Genomic DNA, 26,124 nt, shown 5'->3' with positions numbered 1-26,124 from the left:
TACTGTCTTTCTATTTAATTCTCCGAGAGAACGTTGTATAATTAGGCTAATTATGGTGCTTTGTGAAGTTGTAAAACTCTTGATTGAGCTTGCGGGGTTGTTTTAAAGCATGCCAGGTGCAGCAAGGCGGGCTGCCCGCCCCGTGCCCGCTCCCCGTGTGGTCTCAGCTGCACTGTGCCAACTCACTGAGCTTCAGCTCCTGCCCCAGGGCTCCCCACTGCCCCGAGCTCCCCTCCTGCAGGGCCAGGGCTGGCCGTGCCCTACTCCCCCTGCTCATGGCACAATGCAAGTGTCCAGCACCGGGCAGAGTTCCGCTGGGAGTGAGGAGGCGTGGGGGGAGCTCTTCTTTCCCAGTGCTCAATCTATAACAGCAGCATGACTGGGGGTGTGTTTCTACTTAAAAGAAGTGTCCCCCATGCAGGGTTATCTATTGAGACTTTTGGTTTTTCCATGGTTAGTGTGTGCCCTTGGCTGTGTGGACCCGCATGTTAGGCTCTGCCCATGCTATCCAATGGGCTTTGCATTGGAAAAATGAGAACTGGTTCCATTTGACTTTCAGCGCTCACCCTTCTATTGAGGTGCCTGGTATTGCAGCCAGGACACAGTAGGGCTGTTGAACCCCAGCATGGAAGGTTTGCACTGCAGTGAGCTGAAGGCACTGGTTGCAGTGCCTTGAGGTGGCTGTGCTGAGCGTGACCATAGGGCAGCGTGCAGAGGGCACAGCGACCATCCCACGGATGGAACGGATCTGGCATGCATCGTTGCATCCCATGTGGGCAGCATTCACAAACCAGCTCATGTACCCCATAGATTTATCTCCTACCGTACCAGGTACCCACAGGGGCAGCCCTGCCCACGGGCTCCCTCGTCCCATGCCGTACCCATGGGGGCCCTCCCATGCCCCGCCACATCTCCAACCCCTGAGCTCCCGATGCTCAGGGAAGGGCAGCTTGCGCAAGCATTGCCTGCTCTCCAGATAGCATCCCAGAGAGGAGAGGCTCCAGCTGCCAAGCGCACTTTGGGAACAACACAAACCCATCCGCACAGAGCCCGGGGAGCCAAGCTCTGACCCGGCCTTGCGCAGCACAGCCAGCGGGGCCCCCAGCCCGCCTTGGGGAGCGGCTCGGCCACATGTGCTGTGCCTCTCGAGGCCGGCAGGCAGGCAGGCAGGCAGGCGAGGAGGAAGTGATGCTCTCAGGCCCATCTGCGCGGGGCTGAGACGCGCTGCAGCTGGTGCGAGGCCCTGGCAGCGCTTGGAGCTGCCGTCTGCTGGGGTTTGCTGCTGTCTACGTTGAAACGCGGCGTTGGGGAGGGGGGTCGGTGGCACAGTGCCAGGCCCCGTTGCTTGGCCTTCTCTCCTCCTCCTCCTCCTCCTCCTCCTCCCTCCATGCTTTAAAGTCACATTTCCAGGCCAGACATAGAATTAATCTCTGGGCACTTCACATTGCTGGCAGAGCGAAGCAGGATGTGGGATCTTTCTTTCTTTTTTTTTTTTTTTTTTTTTCTCTTTCTTTTTGCTCGCTCTCTCTCTCTCTCTCTCTCTCTCTCTGCGTCTTGGCTGACTTTTTTACCTCTCGAAGAATTTGGAAGGGCCGTGAGATTCCCCCCGCCCCCCCGCCTCGGTGCCGTGCAGTTTTTCAGCACGCTGATCACCCTGCTGTGGCTTCACCCTAATAGATTTCATATGCTGACACAGTTGACATCAGTACCAAACTATTTTACATGTGATCTGGTGTATTTCCTGAGGAAATCTGCAAGATATTTATTAAGAACTAATAAAATAAACCTCTCCATGAGCTTTTAGGTAGTTTTCAATTTTTCATGTCTCTCTCGTTTCCTCTTATCAATGAGTTTCTATTTTCTCCCTCCTCTCTGACCATCGCGAAAGGAAACAAAAATAAATGTTTTAAACCGTTCCTGAATGGACACTGGGAATATTTCTGTAGTGATGTATTAGCAAAGCCGTATTTTTAGTGCCGTATTGTCAAGACTAAAAATATCCCGCCGCAGTGCATCCTTTTTATAGGTCTTTGTGTGTGTGTGCGCGTTGAGTTTGCACCAGCGTGGAAGGGTCCGGCTCTGTACCGCTGCAGCCTTCCCTCCCCGTCGCAGCTGGACTCCATTAGGCCTTGAAAATTAAAGTAATCCTGCTTAAGAAAGAGAAATTAATCACTGCAGCGGAGCCGCGTTCCCCAGCTGAGCCGGGATACCTGCGTGGCAGCGCTGCTTTCAGACTCGCCACCAGCCCAGCGCTGCGGACGTGGCCCAGGGTGATGCGCGAGGGCTGCAGGCACCTGTGGGGCTCCTGCTTGTGCTGTAGCAGCAGGAAGGGAGCGCTCAGGGCTGGGAGCTGGGATACTGCGTGCTGTTTGCAGGAGTTCTTACATTTCTGCTCTTTTGGCTTGCGCGCCCGTCTCCTTCAATTAGCTCTATGCGTAACAGAGAGGTGAGGTGGGAGCGGGGCTGGGGGGCCGCCTTTCCTCCATCCCGTGGGCAGGAGGACCCTGCTGTGAGGGCAAGCAACCCCACGGGGCCTTCAGATATCGCTTCTAAAATGGAATGTTTTCGCTGCTCTGATAGCGGTGGCCATCCTGGCATCCTGCTAGGGGGACGCGTGTGGCTGTCCTTGGGGACAGCTGGCACCGGGGACCCCTCGTGCCATCCTCTGGCACACAGGGCTGAGCCTTCCCTCTCCTCCCCGCACGTCTGCAGCGCTCCGCTTCCCGTCGAGCCGTTCAGCGAAAGCAGTAATTAGGGCCCGTAAAGTTTTATTTTATTAGCGAGAAGTGTCGGTGGGTAATTGGCCATAATTTGAACCCAGCCAGATTGGAGATTAATAAAAAAATAGGAGCAATCTCTTTACCAGAAGCGGCAGGGCTGTTAGCCCTGATCCCTGCCAGGGCGGGTGGGACGGGATGGCGGCTGCGCCTGTGCCGTACCCGTCCTGGAGGGTGTTTGACACTGGCATTGGAAGAAAGGAAACCTTATTTTCCAAGAACTCTGCTCTTTCTCAGCTTGATAAGTATTTAAAATAAAAGCTGCACAATTGGAATTGGCAGAGCATCCTCATTCTTTTGTCTGTCTGTTTATTTTTTTCCCCTCATCCCTCGACATGTGTGCTACAGCCCACGGTTGCTACACCCCGAAGAACCGCAGCCCCGCGGCTCGGCAGGCGCTGCCCACCCCGGCCTGGCTCTTTGAAGCCCAGCAGAGCAGCGGGGCCCTGGGCCCTTCCCAAAGTCAGGGGGCACGGAGGTAACGCTACAAAACGTGCTTTTCCAGCCCCTTCGCTTGCAGGGCAGCAGAAGCAGGAGTCGGGCTGTGGCCGTGCTGCATGGCCCCGAGCATCTCGCTGTTTGCAGGCTTTGTTAGAGCGGTCGGAATGCAGCCAGCAGAGGAGCATCCCGCGTGTCCGCTGCAGCAGCAATGTGGGCAATCAGTGCCTTCTCCTCTGAGTGCACCCAGCCGAGCTGAGCCCCGCACACACAGCTGTCGCACCGGGTTGACGCCGTGTAGATCACACCCGGGAGCTGCTTCGGGTTCCTAGTCCTGGGTGTTGCTTCAGGTTAGTAGTGCTTGTTTGCGCTTGGCAGCCCAGGCTGGAACCCGGTGGAACCGTTTCCCAAAGAATATTTTTGGTTTGAAAACTGAAGGTCAGCAGTTCGCAGGCGCCGCGCTCGCAGCCAGCTCTGTGGTTCTCCTCGTGCCACCGGGCCAGCAGCACTTGAAATCCCGATCAATCGATCTGCAACAATATGAAACCACGAGCGGGACTGCCAGATAAAACTCCCCGTCTCGCCCCTTTTTCCCCACCCAAAGTGCCTTGCTGCCCGTATCCCCTTTCTTGCTGCCTGCCTCCCTCCCTCCCTCTCGGCTGTGTATTGGACTTTTTGTCTATCTTTTTCCATCTCTCTGTCTCTTTTCATAACAGTTTTTAATAATGTTTTAGTTAGTTCCAGCCTTTTCCCTCAATGGATCCCATTGGAAAATGCATTTGAAAGGAAACAGTTATACACTTCCCTTCCTTTGAAACTCTGTTGGCACCTTTTCCAGTGCAGTAAACCATACAACATGGATTTTCAAAGTTTCCAAACACAGACATGCTGGCGTTAAATTTATGAAAAAATATTTTATTCGGCTGTATAGTAACTGTGAGTCTCTGAGCTGCTGGTCACAGTGAAACCAAAGCCCGCCTTGGAACTGCAGCAGGTTTTTGAATCTGTGCAGGGAACGTCGCAGCGCTGGAGCTGGGATGCTGGAGGGGTGCTGTGAGCTGAGCACAGCGGGTCGGGGCTCTTCTCCATGCACATGGGAGTGGTGTAACCACGGCATCCGTGGGTCGTGCCAAGCCTGGCTCAGATCGCAGGAGAAAAGAGGATTTTGGCCCGGAGGCGACGCGTGCCTCGTGCTTGGTGGTGGCGAGGAGGTTAATGGTGGTGGTTAGTCCAGGTGTTTGGGGGGCTGTGGTGTTTGGGACCCGAGGTCCGGCTCCGTGCGGGTTGTTGGAGCACTGAGATCATATTCTCTAATATCGGGGCTCGGATGTTAGGCTTCCTGGAATCGGTTCCCTGCGTGCTGTGGGTTTGTGCCTGCGGTTTCAGCCCTGCCAGCAGGGAATTGCTCACCCGACACCTGAGAACCTTCCTATGCGTGGCACTGCTCGGAGCAGAGTTTGTTCCAAATTTCCACAGGAGGAGCACACAGCCCCCATTCACCGCCTGGATGGGTGAATCTGGCCATGTTCGTCTGCGTACCATTGCAAACCTCAGAGTGCTCTGCAGCTCTTCACTTGCCAGAGGTGTGCTGTGATGCAGACAGGAGCTTTCTGGCAGAGCAGATGATGACGTGGCCAGAAGACCCTGGGCTCTGTTTTGCTCTTGTGCCATCACTTGTGTAAAACCCCCTTCCCTTCCCATGGGAGTTCTGCAGAGAACTCGTTGGTTGTGTGCACCATCCTCGGATGGAGCGTAGGGTGGTTCAGGTCCAAACAACTGGATGGCAAAAACTTGTTTCTGTCTCGGTTCTGGATGCCTTCTGCATGGTGGCTCTAATGTATACAGCTGGGAAAATAATGGCTTTTCTACATTTTGAGTGCTCACCTTGAGATACAGGAGATGGAGTTGTCCTGAGTGCATTGTCTTTCATGGGTTTCGTTCATCTTCAGTGCAGGGCTCCCATTAGCCATGGTTGTAGCTGCAGTTGCCCAACATCTGCAGATCCGATCCCCTCTGTGTCGCCTGTGAGCTGCTGGGGACGTGCAAATACTGATGTGATGTGATGTGAGTGTGGGCCAAGTGACTGCTGGGTCCGCTTGGGAGTGTGTGACCAAGGCAGAGACAGAGCCGAGTTCTCCTGCACAGCACTGAGCCATCTCCATCCCCCAAACACAGTGCTTTTCTGCAGTCCTCAGCCTTACTGTGTTCATGTTTCAGCGCACGAGAAGGGTTCTGCAGGAGGCTCTCTGGCCACCATTCATTTCTGCGTCAACTGGAAAAGCCAGCATGGAGGGGGGGATAAAATGATGTGCCACCCGGGCAACCTTGCGGTGTCCAGGTGAGATGGGCTTGGCTTGAACTTGCATGGGCTGCTCTAAATCAGGTATTGCTGACCTCCGAGTGCTCAACGTTGTGTCCGCTGAGCATTTACTTTCTGTAGGGGTGGGTTGGGGTGGCAGAAGCACTCCCAGACCCCTCAGCTGGCCCCTGCCAAGCTGTTGGGTCCTGCTCCAAAGTGTGAAGGTGCTGGGGATTTCACTGCAATGGTCGAAGAATTTTGAACTTGAGAAGAACAATGTATTTTCCCTAACCTCATCCTGGCAAATGGCTGAAGTTTTCTCGATGAAATTTTCCCAATAAATTTAGCTCGAAGAAAGCTTTTGGCATGAGGGATCGCAGCCTAAATGGTTAAAGTTTGGCAAAGTTGTTAGGAACTAAAAACAGGGGCTTATAATGGAAAGTGTTAGGTAAGCCTCAGTGTAGGCACTGTGTCTGGGCTGTGCCCTTCTCGCAGGAGTGTCTGAGTGCTGGGGGGGCACGGCAGGGGACTGGCACCACCCAGAGGGGCTGCTGAGGGGGGTGAGGAGGCATTTTGGGTCTGGGGATGAGGGGCTTTGCTGCCTGGTGGAGGGAATTGGGGGCCACAGACTTGGCTTTGCGTTCTGGCGTTTGCTTTGCAAACTGACCCGGTGGAGCTTGGGTCCCTCAGGAAGCTGTAAAAAGAAGAGCAGCAGCAAATGAGTGAATGTGTTGAAACGGAAGCTCCTCGCTTTGCTGTTCCTGCCCCATCAAAGGCGGCTCTCTCCGAGCGCTCCTGTCTGCAGGCTCTTTCTCTCATTAGCTTTCCCTCCAGGCACGGAGCTCTCACACCAGCAGAGGCACGTTGCAGGCTGCCTGCTCCAGCACAGCGATTGTCCTGCTACAACTTCACTCTGGGCTGGAGTAAAACCTCTCGGGAAGCCCTGTTCACACCTCCTCCCCGCTGTAAATAACATCTGACACAGTGACAGCCGGGCTGGGATGCACGCAGTGCTTTGCAGTGCTGCGTGGCTGCCTGCTCCCCGAGCATGAGGACACGGGGATGCTTGCTGCCCGTGTGGGTGAGGCTGTGGCTCTATCTGTGTTTGGTCAGGAAGGACGAAAGATTGTGCAGACTAAGGGGTTTTTGTCTATCAGGCTGCATCATCCTGTTGTATGTGTCTGTATCCTGCCTCACTGCAGTGCGCCTCGTTCCTTCTTATGCTTCTGGCATCCACGTTTATTCTCCTTTTGGTGTACCCTCACAGTGCGCCCTGATTCATTCAGGTGTACTCTGTGCACAGCCCTGCTCGTGTCTTGCACCCTTTTGCCCTTCAAACCCCTTCAGCCCCATTCTGCTCATGCATCCTACAGCAGCATAGGCAGCTGGTGCCGGGCTGGTCCGGAGCCGTACTGCCATGCCAGCCTGGATGAACACACTTTCTTAGGAGCTGTGCAGGAGCTGTGCACATTTGGGCTGTTTCTGACCCTGCACCGGATGGTGCATATCCAGAAGTGACTCTGCAGCCTCACCGGGCTGCAGGGTGCAGCCTGAGGTCCTGGCCCCGCCGCCCGGGTCAGCACCCCGAGTGCGCTGAGCTCTGAAGTGCTGCTCAGTGCAAGTGGAAATGGCTTCAATCTGTGTTTTGACTGATGGGTCTTTTCAGGAAATTTCTGAGAATAACATTTCTAAAAATGGCTGCCTCTTTCCACTGATATTTCCTGGAAAAGGCCGCAGTTAATTTTAAACCACTATCCTTTTCCCTTTTCAAGTGGAAATGGCTCTAAGCTTGTCCCCGAGGCTAGTGTCATTCTTTCTGCCCTAGCCTGAGTCGTGCGGTGCAGCGGTGGAGCCACGTGCTGCTCCCTGGGCTCCTCTTGCAGGACAGGTCGGTTTGTAGGGCTGCAGAACTGGGAGGCTTGGGGGACACACTCAGTTCATGCATCAGCCATCCCTATGGAGTGGAGTGGGCTGGCAGCGAGCAGCAGCCCCGGGGTGCTGGGAGAGCGTGGCTTCCTCTGTGGCTCTCGGGCAGGCTTGCTGCTTGGGGTGGGAATATGTCATTAATTTTTATACCTTCCCCTGTAAACCATCGACCCTTTTTATGATGTCATGAGGGATTCCTTAATTTTGCAGCTGCTTCCTGGTTACGTCAGAGAAGAGCCTCCCGTCCTCGAGCCCAGCGCTGCAGTCCAGAATGGCTGGAAACAAATGAAGTGTTGAATATCTAATGGCTTCCACAGGGAGAGCTGCTCCATCCTCCCCAGGCCTCCAGCATTCCTCACCTCCCTCCCTCGGACAAGATGGGGTTTCAGTGCAGAGCAGAAGGAGCTGTGGGCTCCTGGGCAGCTCTGGGAGTGCCTGCAGCAGGTCTGGGTCCTGTGGCCGAGACCCCTGTGGGGCTTCCTGCCTCTCTGTAGGACAGCTTGCTGCAGGGAGATGGGGCAATGTGAAGTGGCTCTGGGAGAGCTTCAGCCCTCTGCATGCAGGTGGTGGTGTCTACTTGGCTGCAGGGCTGCGTGTCCTCACTGCTGCCTGTAAATGTGGGGTCGGGGAGCATCCTTCCAGGAAAGCTGCCCGGTGCTCTTTGCAGGGCATCAGCCATGGGTTTGTGAGTGGGTTCCCAGGCTCTTTTGAGGGCAGATGAGTGTGTGTGTGACTCGCTGTTCCCAGCCAGAGCTGGGAGTGCCCATGACTCACTGCTCCTCTTCGAGGGGGTGGCAGGGAAATGCCCCGCAGCCCTGAGCATCCCCTCAGCTCTGCTGGGTTGTGTCCCATTCCCGGCAGCGCTGCTGTCCTTGCCCTCTTCCTGCAGCTGGCCCCATCCCGGTGGGCTGCCAGCAGTGCGTCTGGCGGAGCGTGACTCACAGGGAAAACACGCGTGGGGCCGAGCGATAAGAGAGCAAGCAGATCGCCTTCAGGTGGTGTCAGCATGGTGGTCACCAGCCTCTCTCCTTCCCCGCAGGGCAGCAGCCGGCTGGTGAGTCAGCTGTCTGTATTGCCGAGCTGCTGACACATCCACCAGCGGGCCTTAGGCAGGGCTCACCCACAGCCTACATCGTCCTCAGGGCTGTGCCTGGAGAGCCGTTTGCTCGGTTGCCTTTGCTTACAGTCCTTTAGAGCATCACCAGGGAAGGTGGGTTCAGCTGTTGCTCCCAAGGAGCAAAACCCCGTCCCTGCACCGGCACCACTCCAGGCTTCCCAGCCCAGAGCAAAGCTCAGAGTGTTAAGGATGAGGAGGCCAGCATGGAAAGCATCTTGCTGGAGCCCTTCTGGCCCTTGGCTGGAGCAGTCCAGTTCCTTGAATCAAAGCGACCTGCTCTCCTTTGAGCCTCTGCTAACGCCTGGTGGCAGCTTGTGTGTTAGCCATGCGGGATTCACTGCTCTCATGCTGTGTGCTAGCTGGGACGGAGGCAGGAGCGCAGACACACTGTGTGCTGCCTGGGAGCTGCTGCAGCTCCTTGCCCCTCGCTTCCAGCAGCCGAGGCCACGTGGCCCTCGCAGGATTTCCTCCTGCACATGGCACTGGAGCGGCTGTGAGCAGCTTCCTCCAGCAGCTCCCCTTCCCTGGCCACGGCCATCCCCTACACCGCCGCTCTTTTCCCATTCCCATTTCCTGTGCCTGGTCGCGTTGCCCTAATAGAGCTTTGGCATTGCTGTTTTGCACACCCTAGTGGGAGAGGGGATGTGTTTATCACTTTTCCTGGAGATTATCTGTTTAAGCACTCTCTGACAGTTACAATAACAAGGGCAGCGCGTTGTGTTTCCCAGCAAAAGGACACTCGCTGCTGAAAGATGTATAGCACTAATTAGAAATACATAACATCCGGCCACATGGCAGCCTTCTCCCGGCCGCTCCATTTCCTGAGCTCAGACGACTTTGACGACAGTTGGTTTATGTTTTCCATGAATATAATGTTCTCAGAGAAACACAAATTTCTCCCCGTTACAAAAGTCCCCGCACTCTCCGTCTCTCTCCCTGCTCTCCCCGCACCCTTCCCCTGCAGAGCAGGTAGATTTATGACTGCAGAAAGCCTGAGTCGGATCCTGAGTCAGTGCAAAGCTGGCAGCTCATGCACGGGTTGCATCCGGGAGCCAGGTAGGTGCTTACAGATGGAGCTGCAAAGGAAACTGCCCCCTGCTCTTCGTGCTGCAGAAAGAAACCTCTGTCCTACATGCGGAGGAACAGGAGGGCTCTTCTGCAGCTCTGCAGCTCAGAGTACTTTTGTGATCATCAGAACCGCCAGTCCGGCTGTGGTTCCTGATTGCAGTCTCCGTGTTTGCAGTCTGATGCTCATCAGCTCCTATTTTTTTCCCATCCCATCTTACCCCATCCCATCTCCCTCCTTGGGCTCTCAGCAGGGGCCGCCCTCACAGCCAGCAGCAGTGGGCAGGACAAGGACATGGCTTCGGAGGTCCCCATGCATTGGATCAAAGCAGTTTGCTGTGCTGAGCGTAACGCAGGTCAGGTGGCAGGGTGGAAGATGGAGCATGCTCAGGGAGCTGAAATCTTAGAAGGTTTTAGCTGCTGAAATGAATTCCTATTGAATATGGAAAAACTGCTGTATTTGAGATGTTTATAGCTTGGCCAAGCATGGACAGATTTCTAGTAGGTCAGGAAAACTCTCTGCTAAAAAGGTTATTCTGCAGCAAAACCTCAGATCCCCTTTCCAGGATTTGCAGTTGCTAGATTAGCTCAAGGAAAAGGTTGTAAGGGTTGGTTTTTTTTTCTAACGAGGGTAAGCCACTACCTTATTTCCTAGCCTCATTCTCACAAGTAGCCCAACAGTTTTGGCTAAAGAGTTCCGGAAGAATTTGGGCTGAGAGAGAGGTATGGAAACTGCGGATCCAATGGTTCAAGTCAGAGCCAACTGGAAAATGGGGTCTGAGGGCAGCTGGTGCCCGCAGTGCAGTAGTGAGGCCAGCAGCCTCATTTGGGGCTTTAGGGGAGGGTGTGGGGTGGCACTTTGTGACACCTGCAGCTGATCAGGTGTCATCAGCAGCACCTGAAGGCAGTTTGGCACGAGGCACCTGACTATGGGCTGCAGGGTTTTGTTTTATTTGGTAATGGGATGAGCTGGAACCATAGGGGAAAGCAGTTTGGGGTGCCTGCAGTCCTGGGGTGCTGCCGCTCAGCATAGTGTGCCCTGGGGATGCAGCAGTGCTCAGGTGGCAGTGGGGTGGCCTCAATCTGTGCCTGTGTAGGATGGGAAGTGAGGAGTCCAGCATCGAACCAGAGTGACGGGAGGAGGGACCATGGTGAAGACGACTGTAATTTCTTCAACTGGACTGTGGCCAGAGCGCTGGGACTAACACTCTTAATTGTGGGAAAGGCTTCATGAAAGAGATTTACTGTCCCGGAGTGGTCACATCTTTAGTTTTATGTTTCCTCCCAAAGCTGACAACCCTGCAGGCAGGCGCTTCCTACCATCGTTCGGCAGCACCAGCGTGAGGAGCAGAGCACCCTCGTTGGGCTGCCAGAGGCCTCTGGAGGGGAACAGGGGCAGAGGGGATTTGGGGTCAGGGGCTGCCCGTGAAGCTCAGCATCTCCTTTTGCCCCAGCATGGGCAGCCTGCCATGCCCGTGGTGCCATGCCCGTGGTGCCATGCCCGTGGTGCCGCAGGCTGTGCTAAATGCAACCCATGCCCGGCTCCAGGCAGCTCCCTGCAGCCAGCGTCCCGCTGCTCGCTGCAGCCTCAGAAGTGGTTTCTGGCTGGGTGTAGCTGTGCCGAGGGGATTTGCTGTCACTCGGAGCCGGCTCTGTTTGGAAGAGCTGTGGTCGTGTGGCATCTACTTGAGTAACAGCTTCAATTAAGCTCTCTTGACAAGCTGTTGTGTGACGGCTGAGCTAAATGGGAGGAGCCCCCTCCTCAGCTGCTGAGGTTAAAACTCCAGCAGGGACAGAGATCAAACATGCAGCTAATTACCCTTTTAGCACTTAAACATGCCCTCCTCCTTCAGGGAAGGCATCGGCTCCAAGCAGCAGCTTCTGTGCTGAGAGCCCCGAGCACTGGCTCGGCACGAGGGGTATTTTTGGGTGTGATGAGGACAGCGTGGCTGCAGCCTCTCCCTGCTCCCGTGGCCACCTGCTTCTCCCCATATGTGCAGCGAGTGGGCCCAAGGCAGGTGTGAGGAGTCACCCGTTCCCTGCTGCGTGGGATGCACAGAAGGGGGTTGCATGGGTGAAGTAAAGAGGGATCATCTGGCTGCTCCCCACTGAAATCTCTTTTTCTCTCTCCTAGAGTGCATCTCCGAGGACTGCCGCTCCGTCATCCAGGAACAGGCCACGGCCCTGGGGCTCTCCATGTTTGCACTCCTGGTGAGGAGGTGCACCAATCTGCTGAGAGAATGCGTGCAAGGTAAGGGCTCGGCAGCAGGACTCCCTGCTCCCACCCCTGGGCAGCCTTGCAGGGGGAGGCTGAGACCTCATTCTTTGCTTTTTTGTGCACCCCTTCCTCTCTGCTGGGGTCCTGGGTTTCTTCTCCGGCATCCCAGGCTCTGCATCACTTGACGTGAGTTGCGCTATAAACTGGTAGAAATATGTGGAAGAAATGGATGGATGCACTATGCTTTCTGCCGGATATTGGGAAATCCCCAAACTGGTGCTCAGGACCCTGCCTCCGTGATACTGACAGTTGCTGTCCTCACAGATGGATCGGCCCCATCCTGGTTCGCCCTATAGGCCACTCCATGTAGGAAAAACAGCTCTGCCTTTGCTCTTGCACCTCCAAAGCTGGGATGTTGGGGTCTGGTCTGTGTCGTCCATTGGTTGTCCCTACCTGAGACGGAGGGGCTGCATGAGCCTGGCTCAATGAGCTGCTCTTGTCTTTGTAGTTCAGCCACAAGAGGAGGAGCAGGAGGATGAGGAGGATGACATCAAGGTCTCTGCCTTGCCCCAGGACCTGAAGGAGCTGCTCCCCAGTGTGAAGGTCTGGTCGGACTGGATGCTTGGCCACCCGGACACCTGGAATCCTCCACCAACCTCCCTCGAGCTCCCCAAACAGTACGTGCATCCTCTGCTCTGTCTTGCAGTGTCTCCTCCCTACTCGGGCTCCTCGTGCCACCTTTCCCCTCACTCACACTTGTTGCTGGATGTGGCACTCTGTGTGCAGGGGACGTTTGGTGGGGACTCATCACCCTCAGTGTCACAGTGACAGGTGTCCAGCTTTGGACACTGGGGGTGTTAAGGGCTGAAGGGGCTCTGCAGGTTCTGGCACATGCCTCTTTTAGGCTATTAGGAGATGAGCCATGAGCTGGATTTTTACCTTGTGCTTAGGGTGTGTGTCTGCTTTATTGGGATACATCTCCTTCAAGCCCAACCAGCTCAAAGACAGAGCCTTCTTCTCTGGAAGGAGGTAGGTCCATGTGCAGTATGAGCGTTTTACTGCCTGTTTTTATCTGAAACAGGCAAACCTTGGTCGGGCTGGGCTGGCTTGGAGCCGTTTGCCTGTTCCCAGAGCTCCAAAAGTCGCCTCCCTTCAGCTTCAGACACAGCCTGCCTCTACCCCTGCATCACAAAAAAGGGTTAATTTTCTAAACTGGCCGATTCCAGCCCATTAGTCCATAATGCGAGCTAGGCAATTTGCATATTTTTGGACAGAAAATCAAGTGAAAGGGCCAAGTATGGAGTATGCGAAGCAGTGTCTGAGCATGCTCCGTAGCTGCTTTCCCGCAGGATTTTCCATCTGCCTCCGGTACTCCGGATCCAGAGCCTGAAATCACGTCTTATTGTTAATCCAAAGGAGCCAGAACCCAGGGTGATGGGAAGGCGCATTAAGAGTAATCCAGCAAAGTGGCTTAACCATTAATGGGTCCCCGCTCCGTGCGTCAGGTCCAGTCCTGCTCTCCTAGTTTATTGCCTCTACTCCAGTTCTTTTTCATTTGGCTGAGGAAATGGAAATCTCACACAGGAAGTTCTGGGCCTCATTTTGTGGAGATGGAGTCTGTTTTCTGTTTGTCGGCTGCTCGGTGTGGGACCGTTGCCTGCTCATGTGAACTGCTGCCCATCTTTGGGCAGGAACTCAAACTGGGATCTGTCACGTGCGCCTGTTTGCACCAATCCCCCCTTCCACTGCGCAGGGAGCCGCCGAGCCCTTGGCGACGGGCAGCCTCGAGATGGAATTTCTGATCGGGCTCACGCAGCCGGCGCTCGGCGCCTTCCAGGGATGAGCTGCCTCCCCTGCTGTGGGTGAGGGCTGCGGTGTGGGGTGCGGGTCTGCGTCCCCCCGGGGTGCTGGAGCAGGTGCAGGCTCCCAGTCGCCCAACAAGGCGTTGGGCTCTGCTCCGTCAGGTCTTGGGTTGCCCAACAGAGAGAGGGTCTTTGTCGTGCTGCTTGCCCATCTTGCGTGGAGGTGGCTGAGCTGCCCTTCTCGTCCCGTCTCTGAGCCTCCATTCGGGCATGGGCAGCCTTCTTGAGGGCTCCCTCCACCTCTTTGGCCCCCCAGCCTTGCCCATGGCAAGGGGAGCTTTGTGCTGACCCAGCGTTGTGTACCCAAGTGTTGGTGGTCCGGGAGAAGCTGAGCTTCCCTGGAGCTGCAGGGAACCAGCTCTGCTCTTGGGCATGACCTGGGACTTGCAACATTTTCCCCAGAGGTAGGAAAGGAAGAGGGAAGCACTGGGTTAGAGTTTCAGCTCTCTATTGACAGAAGCATGCTGCCTCGCCTGGGGCTGCTCAGTAACCAGGTAGAGTCACCAAGTCTGGGGGTTTGGATAGGAACGGCTTCAAAGGAGCTCAGAAGTAAAACATGGGTCAGAGCAGCAGGCGCTCTGGAGGAAGCCAAGGTTTGTGGGCAGGGTGAGCTCAGAAGCAGGGAGAACATACAAGGAGCACACGCAGATGCCAAGTTGCAGAACTCTGAGCAGGGGCCTGCTGTGCTGTTGCATGCGTGCTCTGTGCCTTCTGGCAGTGGGACGTGCCACCAGGTCCCCTTAGCGAGCTCTGTTCCTTCAGCAGTGCCAATGGAGAAGCTTTGGGGACGTACTGAGACCGCCTCCCAGCACCCTGATGCCATGACTCAGGAAAGGGACAACAAAAAGCCCCTAAAGCACAGGAGCACCCTACAAGGATGCCACGAATGTGCAAATGCTTCTGGAAAAAAACAGGCCCCATACCCACCTGGCAGCCCACCAGGAGCAAAAGGCCTGGCCCAGAACTTGCATCAAAGTGCAACTCATCCGGGGCCAGCACTGCTGCCAGAATGATGGCCTGGGCTCAGGGCCAGCAGGGCAGCTTGTCAAGCCTCCACCAGAGCTCAGGGCCCGGGCTGCTGGGGCTCTACATCCCGAGGCCTCTGCTCGTGCTGCTTTCGCCATGTTCGTGATTGCTGGTTCTTAGTAAGTGAGAGAGCTGGGGGACTTTGAGAACGTCTAAACTCAGCCCAGCTGTGGCAGTTGGTTTATTGCTTTCAGCTGGTACTTGAACCCAGGTCCTGGTCTTGGAGTCTTTCCCAGGTTTAATCCCCGGAGCTTTCTCTGCAGCTGTATGACACTGCGCTGACCCCGAATGAGGATAGGAAAATAGAAACGGTGCCAAGCCAGAGTCTCTTTTTCATTTGGAGTCTGGCTGTCTGCCCATGACCAGGGTTACATAATGGGAAACATAGCTGGGGCTCTGGAGAGCCCGCGTTTCACCACGCTGCCCAGACCTTCGCATTCTGATGCTATATATCTTCCTAATTGTAGCTCGGATGCATTTATCACACTGCTGGATTTGAGTCCATACAATAAAAAAAAAAAAAACACCAAATTCCTCCGCTCGCTGCTTTCCCTGTTGGACAGACGGAGGGAAAGGTGCGAGGGGTGAGCGCTGCACGCAGCACGGAGCCACGTGGGCTTCACGGGGCAGGAAGGGAATGTTGGAAGGCTCCATCTGTGGGTCTGCGTCCTGGCAGGGATGTGGGGATGGAGCTGGCTCTGGGCAGGCATCCCCTCCCAAACTGGGCACCAGCAGCCAAGAGAGAAGATCTTTCCCCAAAGGCTCTCCTTGCTCTATCACGTGAACCCAAGTGATCGCACCCAGGTGTGGCTCAAAGGATGCCACGTTGAGAGTTGTTTTTAGAAGAGCAAAGAGAGATCCTGAGTGTATTTGAGAGGCAGGGCTGTTCGTTCCCATCTACCTCTCTGAGACGGGAGGGACTCAGCGAGTTTTGCAGGGCTCCTCTTTTCTTTGGGGTTTCCAGGATGGGAGCTGAACCGAACTGTGGTCATCTCTGCCTCGGGGATGGTTGCTCCGAACCAGACTGCATGAATGGAGCTGTTCCCAGGTCTTCTGGCAGCTCACAGCACTCACTTCTGTGTCTTAAAACACGTATGACTCATGGCAAACATTGCACTGAGTTTGGAACAGGAGGTTCCAACAGGAGTTAGGAGCAGTGTGTGCCATAGCCCTCGGCTGGTAGCATCTCTCAGACCGGCTGTCCCCAGGAGAGCCTTGCAGAGATGGGCTGACAGCGCAGCCTATGGGAGCAGGACGTTTGCTAAGGCAGAGATGAGTGGAAGGTGAGCCTCAGGGGAGCTGCTGCTGTTGGGGTGAACGTGTCTCCTTTTGGGGTGTAGGAGCTGAAGAAGCTTCTCCGTGCTCTGTTTTATTGCTGCAGTGAATCCATGGCTTGAAGCAATGCAAGAATTGATAGGGAATCCAATGGCCGGACAGACTTATCTGCCACCGAGCTGACCCTGGAGAATCTGCTCTCCTTCCACGTTACAGCGAAGGGCCTCTCAGTTTGCAGAGACTGTCTGCAAGCATTTAAAGATGGTTAATTTAAACCAAGTATTAAATTGAATCCAAAAGCTCGGAGCACATTTTAGAGCTTACCTTCCCAGAGAGATCTGCCAGATCTCTCTCATCACATCGGGCTCGTGGAGAAGCGTCACTGCAATGGCAGCCCCCGCTGGGAGGGATGGACGGAGTCTTGGGCTGGGGTGTCAAAACCTCGCCGGAGTTTACTGAAGGCTACATGGGAAATCCCTTTTGCAGATTTCAGCCTTGGTAGTAATGCGGTCCACCAGAATTTCCCTCTCAAGACATCAGAGCGAGGATTGGGAGGTGTCTCGGTAGCGTAAAGCTGGCTGAGAGTGAAGGTAGAGCCGGGTGGAGCAGGAGCCAAAGAGGTGGGCTGTGTGTGGGCTGTGTGCCGGGGCTGGGAGCAGTCACACACCTCAGGGAGGAGTGTGGTGGCACCTGGGTGACCAGAGGGACCGCATATAGGGCAGAGCAGGGAAAAATCAGTGATGCCAAGGGGCACAGTGGTTGAAAGAGTGTCCTGCTCTGACCCCAAGGTTGTCCCCACGGAGCAGGGCGAGCTCGGTGAGTGCTTTTGGGAAGAGCCCCCATCTCAGCTCCCTTTTTTGCTCCACTGCCTTGAGCCCGGCTAGCCAGAGGGAAGCTGGGAGCGGGACGTGGGCTGCGTGTGGTGCCGGGGGGCTCCTGGCAGCGGCCGTGCGGCCCCTCATCCCCCAGCCCACACCGTTTGCCATCTGCACGGAACACAATGCAGGGCTTCTTTTGCTCCTCTCTTTCCGGGTTTGTTCTGCAGCTGTGGAGTTTGACTGTTAGTGTTTAAACAAGCTGGTATTACACAGGAAATGGCCACCTCCACAGGCCCCCGCAGGCTTGTAACATGGGGTCATTGTACTTGATATTAATCACCAGGCAGCCCGCTCTCCTGGCCAAGATGGTGGCGGGCGTGAGGGCCCCGCTTTGGGCTCTGGGCCTCGGTGTGCATCTCTGCATGCACCCCCACGGCCCTATGGGCATCATCCTAAGTGGGGGCTGTCCCCATTGGAGCCCCGGCCACGCATCTCAGCCTGCACTTGTGCGTGGCCGGGCCACGTCCCGTCGGCGTGCAGCTGGGCTGCGCTTGCACTGACAGCTACATTAAACCTGGAATCCTGAGGCAATAAAAAAGAAATTAGCTCTTTTTTTTTTCTTTTTTTTGGTCCTTTTTTTTTTTTTTTTTTCTTCCCCATCTTGGTGGAATAAGCGAATGGAAATGTGTCTGTGGGGAAGTGAATGAACCCCCCGTTCTGAAGGAAGACCTCGCGCTCACCCCCTCCTCGCTTCCTCGCTTAAAAGCTCTGGGATCTGCAGGGCTGGGCTCGGAGTCAGAAAGCATTCAGCCATGGCCTCAGCGTGTTGGGAAGAGGCAGCGGGGAGAGGCTTTTGGCCAACAGGAGTGGGGGAACCGCTGGGACCCCTCCTCAGGGGGTGGTGCTGCCCTGCAGGGGGGGAAGCGAACCAAAGGGAGAGGCAGCAAATGGTCAGAGCTGCAGGAGTGTGCTGTGTGCTGGCTGCTGTAGGGCTGCTCGGGGTTGTGTTGTAGCGGGAGCTCACTGCTCACACTAGCACAACTGTGGTTGCACTGAAGGAAGCCCAGGGTGGAAACCTAACACATCCAGCACAAATGACAGATGTGGCCAGGCCCCGTGAAGCTGTAGGGAGCTGAAGATGAAGGGGATAAAGTGACGGGAAATGCTTGCATAGGGCCCAGGGGCTGGGGGACTGCAGGATGCCGCTGGTGTCAGCTCACGGGACGAGCAGTGAACCCTGAGGAGGGAGATGGCCCCTGTGCAACGCGTTCCTTTCTTCTCTCTCCTCGCCCCGTGCACCTGGGAGCAGCCGTGCATCGCTGCGGCTCGTGCATTGCTGCAGCCCCTGCTCCGTGCCCCAGCCCTGCGATGTGAGCGGGGGCATGCAGCCCAGCCTGGCTGCCAGCAGGGCACTGGGGGAGGGCTGAGCCTCCCAAGCCCTGCGCATCTCCCATGGGCAGAACTCGCCTTGGAGGTGGCCCAGAGCAGCCCTATCACATCCGGTGCTTGTCTCTGCAGCCCGGGCCGGAGGATAAACTATCAGGGCTGTGGGGCAGTGGATCATTCCTCTTATTATTTTCTTCTTTTGCAGATAGGGGTCGTGGAAAGTTCAGTTCCTTTTAACCCTCGCAGCTCTGTTTATTTTCCAGCTGGTAGCACAAACGCAACGTTTCCCATTACATCACAAAGGGCCTCGGACAGATCCATCCGAAAAAACGTGTTGCAACTGTTTATTTTTTTCCATATTTAAACATTTCTGACAGCCAGACCTGGCCGAGCCAAGCGATGGAGCTTTGTGAATGAACCCAGCTCCTGGTGTCTGTGCGCAGAGGGCTTTGAAGGACCTCTTCTCCTCTGCAGCGTGCTGGCTGGGGCTGGCTCAGGGACGTGGGCGACTCTGCGTTACATGTGTGCTGATTACGTGCCGGGCTTTGATTAATGGCTGCTCATTCTGCCTGGCTCCCAGGACGCTCTTGAAAACAAGATGTTTCATTTCAGTGTGCTTTCCTGGTACATTGATTCCCGTAAATAACCGAGCACAGACTCTGTCCACCTGGAGCAGTTCAAAGAGCAGGGGGGCCTCTTTCCAGCCCTTGGTCACTGCTGCACCCCGGGTGATGCTGGCTGCTCTGTGCTTCTCGGTGCTGCCCCACCTTCCTCTGTTCTTCCCAGCTCATAGGCTGAAAGAACCCTCCAGAAGTGCTTCTAGAATTGGGGCGAGCAGCGCTGTATGGCAGTGCAGTTGGCGTGGCCCGAGCCATGGGGATACGCAATGGGGACGCACTGCAGGGGGCTGCCCATGGCCTCAGTGCCGCCAAGGGAGGTGAGACAGCGCAGGGACGGCTCTGCAGGTCGCTCTCAAGCATTGAAACCACGGCCAGGAGCAAAGCACGAGTTAACGCCACGGGGCTGAGGCTGAGCTGCAAACTTTCACAGCTTCAGAGCGTGGCTGCAGCGCGTGCTGGCAGCAAATACCAGCCCCCAGCGCTGCCTTTGCCCCCACGGCAAGATGAGTTTGTCTTCCCAGCAGGCTTGGAAATAGAGCAGCGAGCGGCATTTCTCCCAGCTGGAACGGGCTGGGCTCCCTGGGGCTGCTGGGGAAGCGCTTCCCGCGTGCAGCGTGGGGCAGAGCGGCGGGAAGGGCCGAGCCGTTCCCATGCAGGGGGCAGGAAGGGTCGGTTTGAGGGCTGAGAGCCCTCCTGGGGTCGGTGCCAGTGCAGCTGTGTCCGGAGCCCTCCCCGTGGGGCACGGCCGCGGCAGCGCGGTGCGGGGCGGTGTGCGTTGCCTCGTCTCACCTCTCTGGTATTCGCCGCAGCGTCGCGAGGCAACTCCCAATGCATTCCAGCCCCGAATTGCTCACGTCTCTCCTCGTTCTCCCAGGGTCTCAGTAGATGTGTGGGCGACGCTGGCTGACTTCTGTAACATACTGACCGCAGTGAATCAGTCGGAGGTGCCCTTGTACAAGGACCCAGATGACGACCTTGCCCTGCTCAGCCTGGAAGAGGATCGGCTGCTCTCGGGCTTCGTTCCCCTGCTGGTCGCCCCCCAGGAGCCCTGCTACGTGGAGAGGACCTCGGACAAGGTCAGCAGTAGGCCAAACATCCCCCCTCGATTCCTCCAGACTTTTATTCTTGGGAAGTTTTCTGTGCAAACGGAACACGATTAAGTCATTGAGAAGGGTGTTAAGGGAAAATATCGACCTTTCAGCCGCTGACATCCAGCTCTGTGTCATGAAAACCCCTCTCGACTTCCTCTGGTGTGTGTGTGCTCGCTGGCATGTTGTATATACGATCATTTCCTCACTTGTTTAAATAGTGCAGCTTGTGTTGGCAGTGCTCTCAGTGCACTCCAAATGGTTTGCATCATGCTTAAAGCACCCTCCCCCTCCCCCCAGCCACAAAACTCTGCCTTAGGAAAGCAGCCAGGACTTTTTTCCTTCTCTAAAGAGGAGAGTGATAAATAGGTGACTAGAGAGAAGCAGACACCATGTGTTAACGTACAAAAGGCTTTTAGGAATATGAAGCATTCCCCACTGCCCGCTCTCTATTTTCCTTTCTTTGCTCTAGGAGCCCATTCTAGCCTGAACTTTCCTTCGGCTGTTTGTTTTTAGAATAATGAAATCAGTTCCCTTGTTGATGTGGGGTTTGGGGTCTGCTCTCTGCCACCACCTGGCCAGGAGGGACCTGGGGGCTGATACCGTGCCTGAACCTGGGAGGGGAGGGGTGGGGGGGGGATGAAGGAGGCACAATGGCATTTGTTTTGCACGCCCTCGGAGGCACGGCAGGATGAGAGTGGCTCTCAACAGTTTCCTGCTCTCAGGCAGGATTGCAGCAGCAGAAGCGTTGCTGTGCCACTTCCCTGGGCGGGCAGTGCTGTAGGAGGAGAAGCGGGGTGCAGGGCTGGTGGGAGCCCTGCTGCTAACAGTGGCAGTGCGTGCTCCCGTGTGCCACGTCTTGACATTTTCCTGAAATGACTGTGAGAAATTGAGGACCTTTGTCACAGGGGGACCTGGGAGGTGCGAATTTCTCTTTCACTTCTCCGTCTGCCCTGCCCGTGCTTTGCAGCGCTGCCCGCAGCCCCGCTAAAACTGAAAGCTTTCCAATTTTGGGGAAGCGTTTGAGTCCAGGAAGTCACTGGCAAAAAGGATTTTCAAGTCTTGCGTTTGGAGAGGTCAAACAGCAAGCACATCTCTGCCCTAAGGAAGCACACTTGCACCGTGTGGTGGTGTCCTGGTGGGGACGGTCCCATTACCCCTCTCCCTATGCATGGGCTCCTTCCTCCAGGCACTGGGTCTGGGCTGTGCCCCATGACGTGTGGGAGGGAGCTGTTATTCCCCAGGGTCTGACTGCTGTAACCACACAGCAGTTCATTCAGAGTGCCATCTACCTGCCCTGCCAAGCACTTGCACTCACGTGCGTGAAAAAGGAGAAGCATCTCTGCGCTCCTGCTGCACCTGAGCTGCAAGAGCTGAGATTTATCACCATCTTGACTCCCTTTGATTCTTACGCCCCATAAAGAAACTCTGCAGCAGCACTGGTGGGAGCTGGTGTCCATCCCAGTGCAGCAGCAGGCACCCAGCCAGGCAGGGTGTGCTGGGACCGGATCAGTTCCACTGAGAGGGTTGCACATCCCAGAGAGGAGCCAGGCTTGGATGTCGTGGCCTGTCCACTGCATTAGTGTTTTATTTTTTGCCTCCTCAGTGGGTTTTGTTTGGTTTGAAAGTAACTGACGGTAGAACAGCGATCCCACCCAGCACGTCGGGGTGTTGGCTGGAATTTGTGCACGTCTCGGAGCCCCTGTGGAGTGCTCCTTGTGTTGTGCTGCCTGCTGGTCCCTCTGCACCGGGCACATCACACCCAGGTGGGTTCCTTACACCCAGCAGTGCTAACGCTGCCCGTGCTGAGCAAAAGCATTGTGTGCTGCAGGGGCTCTTCTTGATGCAATGTGAAGCAGCAGGTGTGTGTATTCCCTTTGAATATGGGTGAGGGGGACAGGTGAGGCAGAGCAGAGAACCCATCAGCCTGACTTCCAGGAAGGAGCTGAAAGAACTGGGGCGTTTTAGTCTAGAGAGAATTCAGGGAAAATGCAGCTTTCAGCTGGAGAAAAGGCTGCTGTGGGAAGGAGGAGAACAAGCTGTCCTCCAGCTCCGTGCTGAACAGCGCAGGAAGGAATGGGCATAAATTGCAGCAAAATAGATGAAGATTAGGCTTGAGGAAAGGCTTCATTCCTTAGGGTAGTTAAGCACTTGAAAGTAGGCTCGTGTGCGATGCTGTAGAATCTCTTCAGCATTAAGAGACTTCTAAAAGCAGGCTGGGTGGCTCTTCTCATACAGCTTGGGTGGAGGTGAGCTGCCATGGCAGCAAAGTGACCTCTTTGAACCTTCCTACCCTATTTGATGTGATGTGATAATGCTGCAGAAAGGGACTGGAGTGGCTGCAGTTGTGTAACGGCAGCGCTGTGACGGCTGTGTTGCCCTTTCCTGCAACTCAGGACCCCGGTTCAGCTTAACCAGAGGATCTGTGAGTGCACTCCTCAGTCTCCCTCTCTGCTTTCTGCCCTCTCAGTGTGCACAGCCCAGGCAGATCTCACTCCGCAGCAGTCCAGTCGTGGTGCAGGAAGTTTCCTGTTTGTGTGCTTTTGTTGGTTCCTGACTGACCAAGCTGCAAGCAGGTGAGAAATGGTATTTCTGTGCACCAAGAACCCTCCTTTCAGTGCTGATTTTACGCTGCTGGTTAGCAAGAGTTATTTTTCTGCACCTGGTTGCTTTCGTGTTCTCAGGCTTGGCTCAGTTTCCAAGCTGTGTTCACAACAGGTCTTTGCCAGAGAGGCAGACAATGTTCTGCTCTTTGTGCTGCACCCTGTCAGCGTGCTGGGAGCTGGGAGGAGAATTCTGGTGTACCAGAGAGGCTCTGGGAAGCTGCTGTGATGCCTCTCCTATCGCCTGCGTGGCTGGGAAGAGGCTGTTCCCTCTTTGTACCAATCTCACCTTGCTTTTACTGATGCTTTTGCACTGCAGTTTCTCAATGAATTTGGGAAAACTCAGGGGAAGGGAATCTGTTCAAAAGCAAGAGTGGAGAGTGTTGGGCTTCAAATGGTGTGAGGTTATTGGCTCCACCAAGAGGATGGCTGTTTTGTAAGCTGTAAAGGACAAAACACTGTGCTTCCCACTTCTTTTTGTTTTCCGTGACCCATTTAACAGATGGAGTGCACAATTCAGCCAGAGTTTCTCAGCAAGTTTTTGAGCATTTGGCCTGGCTCTTATTTTGAGTGAAAATGTTCTGACTCCGTTCGTTGCCATGAAGCTGTGCGTTAGGATTCCTGCTGGAGCCAGTGTGATACTTAGTGCTTCCCATCGTCTCCTGCACTGTCATTGAGGCTGTAACCAACAAAAGCTGTCTCCGGGCTGAACATAACTTGGTGATGTTTTCCTGGGCGTATGTTGGGCAGATATCCATTGCAGCTTGTGTGATGGAACACCACCGAACGTACCAGTCAACAGCAAACTATGCAGCCTGGTGCCTGGGCTGTCAGACTGCGTCTGCAGTCTTCACAGCCGGAGGAAATGCTGCCAGGACTGGGAGCCCGTGGTAAAAGGCCTCAAACTCACCCAGCATCGTGCCCTGCAAGAGCAGGGAGCAGCAGCACGGCTGGGCTGGGCTGCAGGAAGAGGGGGAGGTGATGGCTGTGGGTCTGCCAGGCAGCGGTGTGTCTGAGCTGTGAGTGGGTCTGCTCTGGATGCATTCCTGGGAACGTGGGGCACATCCTGGATTCCTCAGCTCTCATCCTGGTGTCTGGGGAGCATCCTGCCCTGTAGTGTCCCCATAGTGCTGGTGGCGGGGCTGCGGGAGGGCCGTGCAGTAGGGAGGTCCTGGATGGCATCGTTTGTTGTCTGCATCCCTGTGAGTTCCTCCTGGGCTCAGCATCCCCCTCTGAAAGCTGCCCTGCCCGGAGGCAGCTCTGCCCCATTCCCCAAGCAGGGAGACACGGGGGAGAAAGTGTTAATGTCCCTTCCCACAATAAACCTCCCTGCATGGGGGGTCCTGAAATCCGAGCCTCTCCCTCCTCCCCCAGCCCTGACACACGTTAATAAAAGGTTTTTAAACGCCAATAAAAAGGCAGCAGCCCCAGCTCACCGGGTCCGGGGCCCAGGGTCCTTGGGAAGGCACTTCACAAATGTGTTTTTTGCATTTTCAGGCTTTTGGCTGGTGAATAAGATTGAGGAGAAATACTCCTTCCCCTGATAACAATACAGTGAGACGCAGGATCAGCAGTGTGTGGATTAAAACCAGACGGTGCATGATTAATACGTATGCTTATAGGGCTAGTCACTGTGGTTCCCTCCTCTGAAACAGCGAGGCACTTTTTTTTTCCCCTCATGTGCATGCTCATGTGTGCAGTGGACTGTCTCACATACTCACCACTCAGCTCGTCTGAGCCCTGCCTCATCTCTCCAGGCAAACTAAAGCCCTGAGCTGGGAGGCTCTGAGAAATTATGAGCAATATTCCGTATTGTGCTGTGCCAGCCCTGGAAATCAGGTCCTGCACGGCTCCTCTGAGCTTTGCACACGCGGTGTGGTTCTTGTTTCACAAGTTCTTGCTTCCTGCTGTTTGCACCACTCACCTGTCCGTGCAGAGTGCCTCTTCACAGCACACAGATCTCTTTCCTCTGCACTCTCCAGCTAAGGGGTGGTTCACATTCTGCCTTCTCTCTGGTTCCCTCAACGAGCTCTAGATTTGGTGACCTGCTGGGCTGTGGGTGAGCTATTTTGGATCCTTTAATTATAGGCTCGGGCCAAAATTAGTCCTGTCTTGTTACTCATTTAACGTATTTACAGTACTTCAGTCTTCTTAAGGCTTTTAAGATATCTCTTGGCAATGTGTAGCAGTGTATGTGATGCTTCTCGGATAGGGAGCCCCAGGTTTAAAGGTGCAGAAGGAACAGTGGTCAGAGTGGCTGGGCTCTGCCGTGCCTCCACAAACCCAACGTTTTGTCCTTCCCAAGGCTGGATGCCGTATCAGAGTGGCGGCCCTGCAGTGATTTGGGGAGGACTTCTTGCAAGGCAGGAGGAAAGGTAGTGAGACCAGGAGTCGGAGAGCACAGACGCTTCATAAGCACAGAGGAAACCCCGGTGAGGGAATGTAACTGTTTTCTCAGCATCCTTTCCGTATTCCCATTCCATAACCTTCGAGCTTCTCCCCTCCAGCTGGCAGGAGAACGCTCTCAGCCCATGAGAGTGAGAGCTTCCAGCTCAGAGCTTGGTCCAGAGAGGAAAAGGGAAACTGTGAGCAGAGACCGGAGCCCCAAGCGGGCGAGTCCAAGGAGGAGTCATCCTTGCAAAACTCCTTCCATCCCTGCCTGCCTTTCCAAACAGGTATCTCTGCCACCAACAGCGGGCACTGGGAGCTGCTGGGGTCAGAGATGGGCTCCGTCCCAACCTCAACCTCCCCTGCTGTGTGCTGTCCTGGGGACTGCTGCTGCTCCCCTGGGGCTGTGCAGGGCACGTTGTGGTCACTCAGCCTTTGGGCTCGGCTGGCAGTCACCGTGAAGGCAGAAAAAGGGTTGAGCATATTTTGATCACTGTCTTTCTCCAGCTGAAGGTAAAGGGAACTCGTTGCAAACAAGCGCGAGGACACTGAATACAGCCCTGGAGAAATGTGCAATGTGGAATAACAGTTCAGTCTCTTAAAGGAGGAGGGGGGGGGGGGGGGGGGGGGCGGGTTAAAACAGAAAGAAAAGAAAAAAAAAAAGCTGCAATAAATCTAGCGAGTGGAATCTGAGGGAAATGATCCCATCTGGAAAACTCCAGCGCTGGTGCTGCTGAAGGCTTAAGGAGCGATGCAGATCGCAAAAAGCAAACCCCGCAGTCTGAGGATGACAGCCTTCTTAATTGATGTCCATTGCAACTGGTACTCTGCCAGTTTACCTTGGCCCCGTTCCAGCGTGCTGTAATTTTGGGGCCAGGTGTGAAGCGTTTCTGTTCCATCTTGTTCCCAAGCACCTACAGAAGCCTCACACATCTCACTCGAGGCTGCAGCCCTGTAGGAAACAGCTGTACAGGTATAGGTGAAAGGAAATGTCACAGCTGGGCTCGCAGTACTCCCCCGTGCCGTGCCTGGGGCTGCGCTGGGGAGGGCGAGCGGGGAGGTGGCCGCTGTCACCCGCACACCTGCCTGTCTGTCAGCAAGCTGCTTTGAACACCCTGAGCCGCTGGGAGGGACCAGGGGGTCCAAAGCTCCTGCTTGAAGAGGAGCACGGGGCGTATGCGTCAGGTCTGGAAGTAGGGGTGCGGTGGGAGAGCCCCG

At 55.3% G+C, this 26,124-nt stretch overlaps 1 protein-coding gene, 1 long non-coding RNA gene and 1 other non-coding gene across 7 annotated transcripts in view; 2 read left to right on the top strand and 1 right to left on the bottom strand.

Moving 5' to 3' along the window:
- Positions 1-26,124, top strand: part of SMG6 (SMG6 nonsense mediated mRNA decay factor) — a 90,964-nt gene that overhangs the window by 33,847 nt on the left and 30,993 nt on the right. For 2 of the 5 annotated variants that reach the window (XM_040650407.2, XM_040650405.2), the window contains exons 11-14: positions 9,874-9,978; positions 11,757-11,873; positions 12,349-12,517; positions 19,702-19,903. In XM_040650407.2, the coding sequence (XP_040506341.1) occupies positions 9,874-9,978; positions 11,757-11,873; positions 12,349-12,517; positions 19,702-19,903 (593 nt within the window). Of the gene's footprint in view, positions 1-9,873; positions 9,979-11,756; positions 11,874-12,348; positions 12,518-19,701; positions 19,904-22,385; positions 22,492-26,124 lie in introns of those variants that run through there. The other 3 variants (XM_004946548.5, XM_004946547.5, XM_040650408.2) reach the window with 2 other exon arrangements.
- Positions 18,528-18,982, bottom strand: LOC107054800. Its single transcript, XR_001469462.4, has 2 exons — positions 18,875-18,982; positions 18,528-18,793 (listed from the first exon to the last, which is right to left on the bottom strand). It is a non-coding gene; the product is annotated as an uncharacterized LOC107054800 (long non-coding RNA).
- On the top strand, positions 19,198-19,287 carry MIR1666 (microRNA 1666). The gene has a single exon (NR_035159.1). It is a non-coding gene; the product is annotated as a microRNA 1666 (primary transcript).

This window comes from Gallus gallus, chromosome 19, assembly GCF_016699485.2.
Source record: "Gallus gallus isolate bGalGal1 chromosome 19, bGalGal1.mat.broiler.GRCg7b, whole genome shotgun sequence".
NCBI lineage: Eukaryota > Metazoa > Chordata > Aves > Galliformes > Phasianidae > Gallus > Gallus gallus.
The sequence above is the reverse complement of the archived record's forward strand: the minus strand, read 5'-3'. Positions and strand labels throughout refer to the sequence as shown.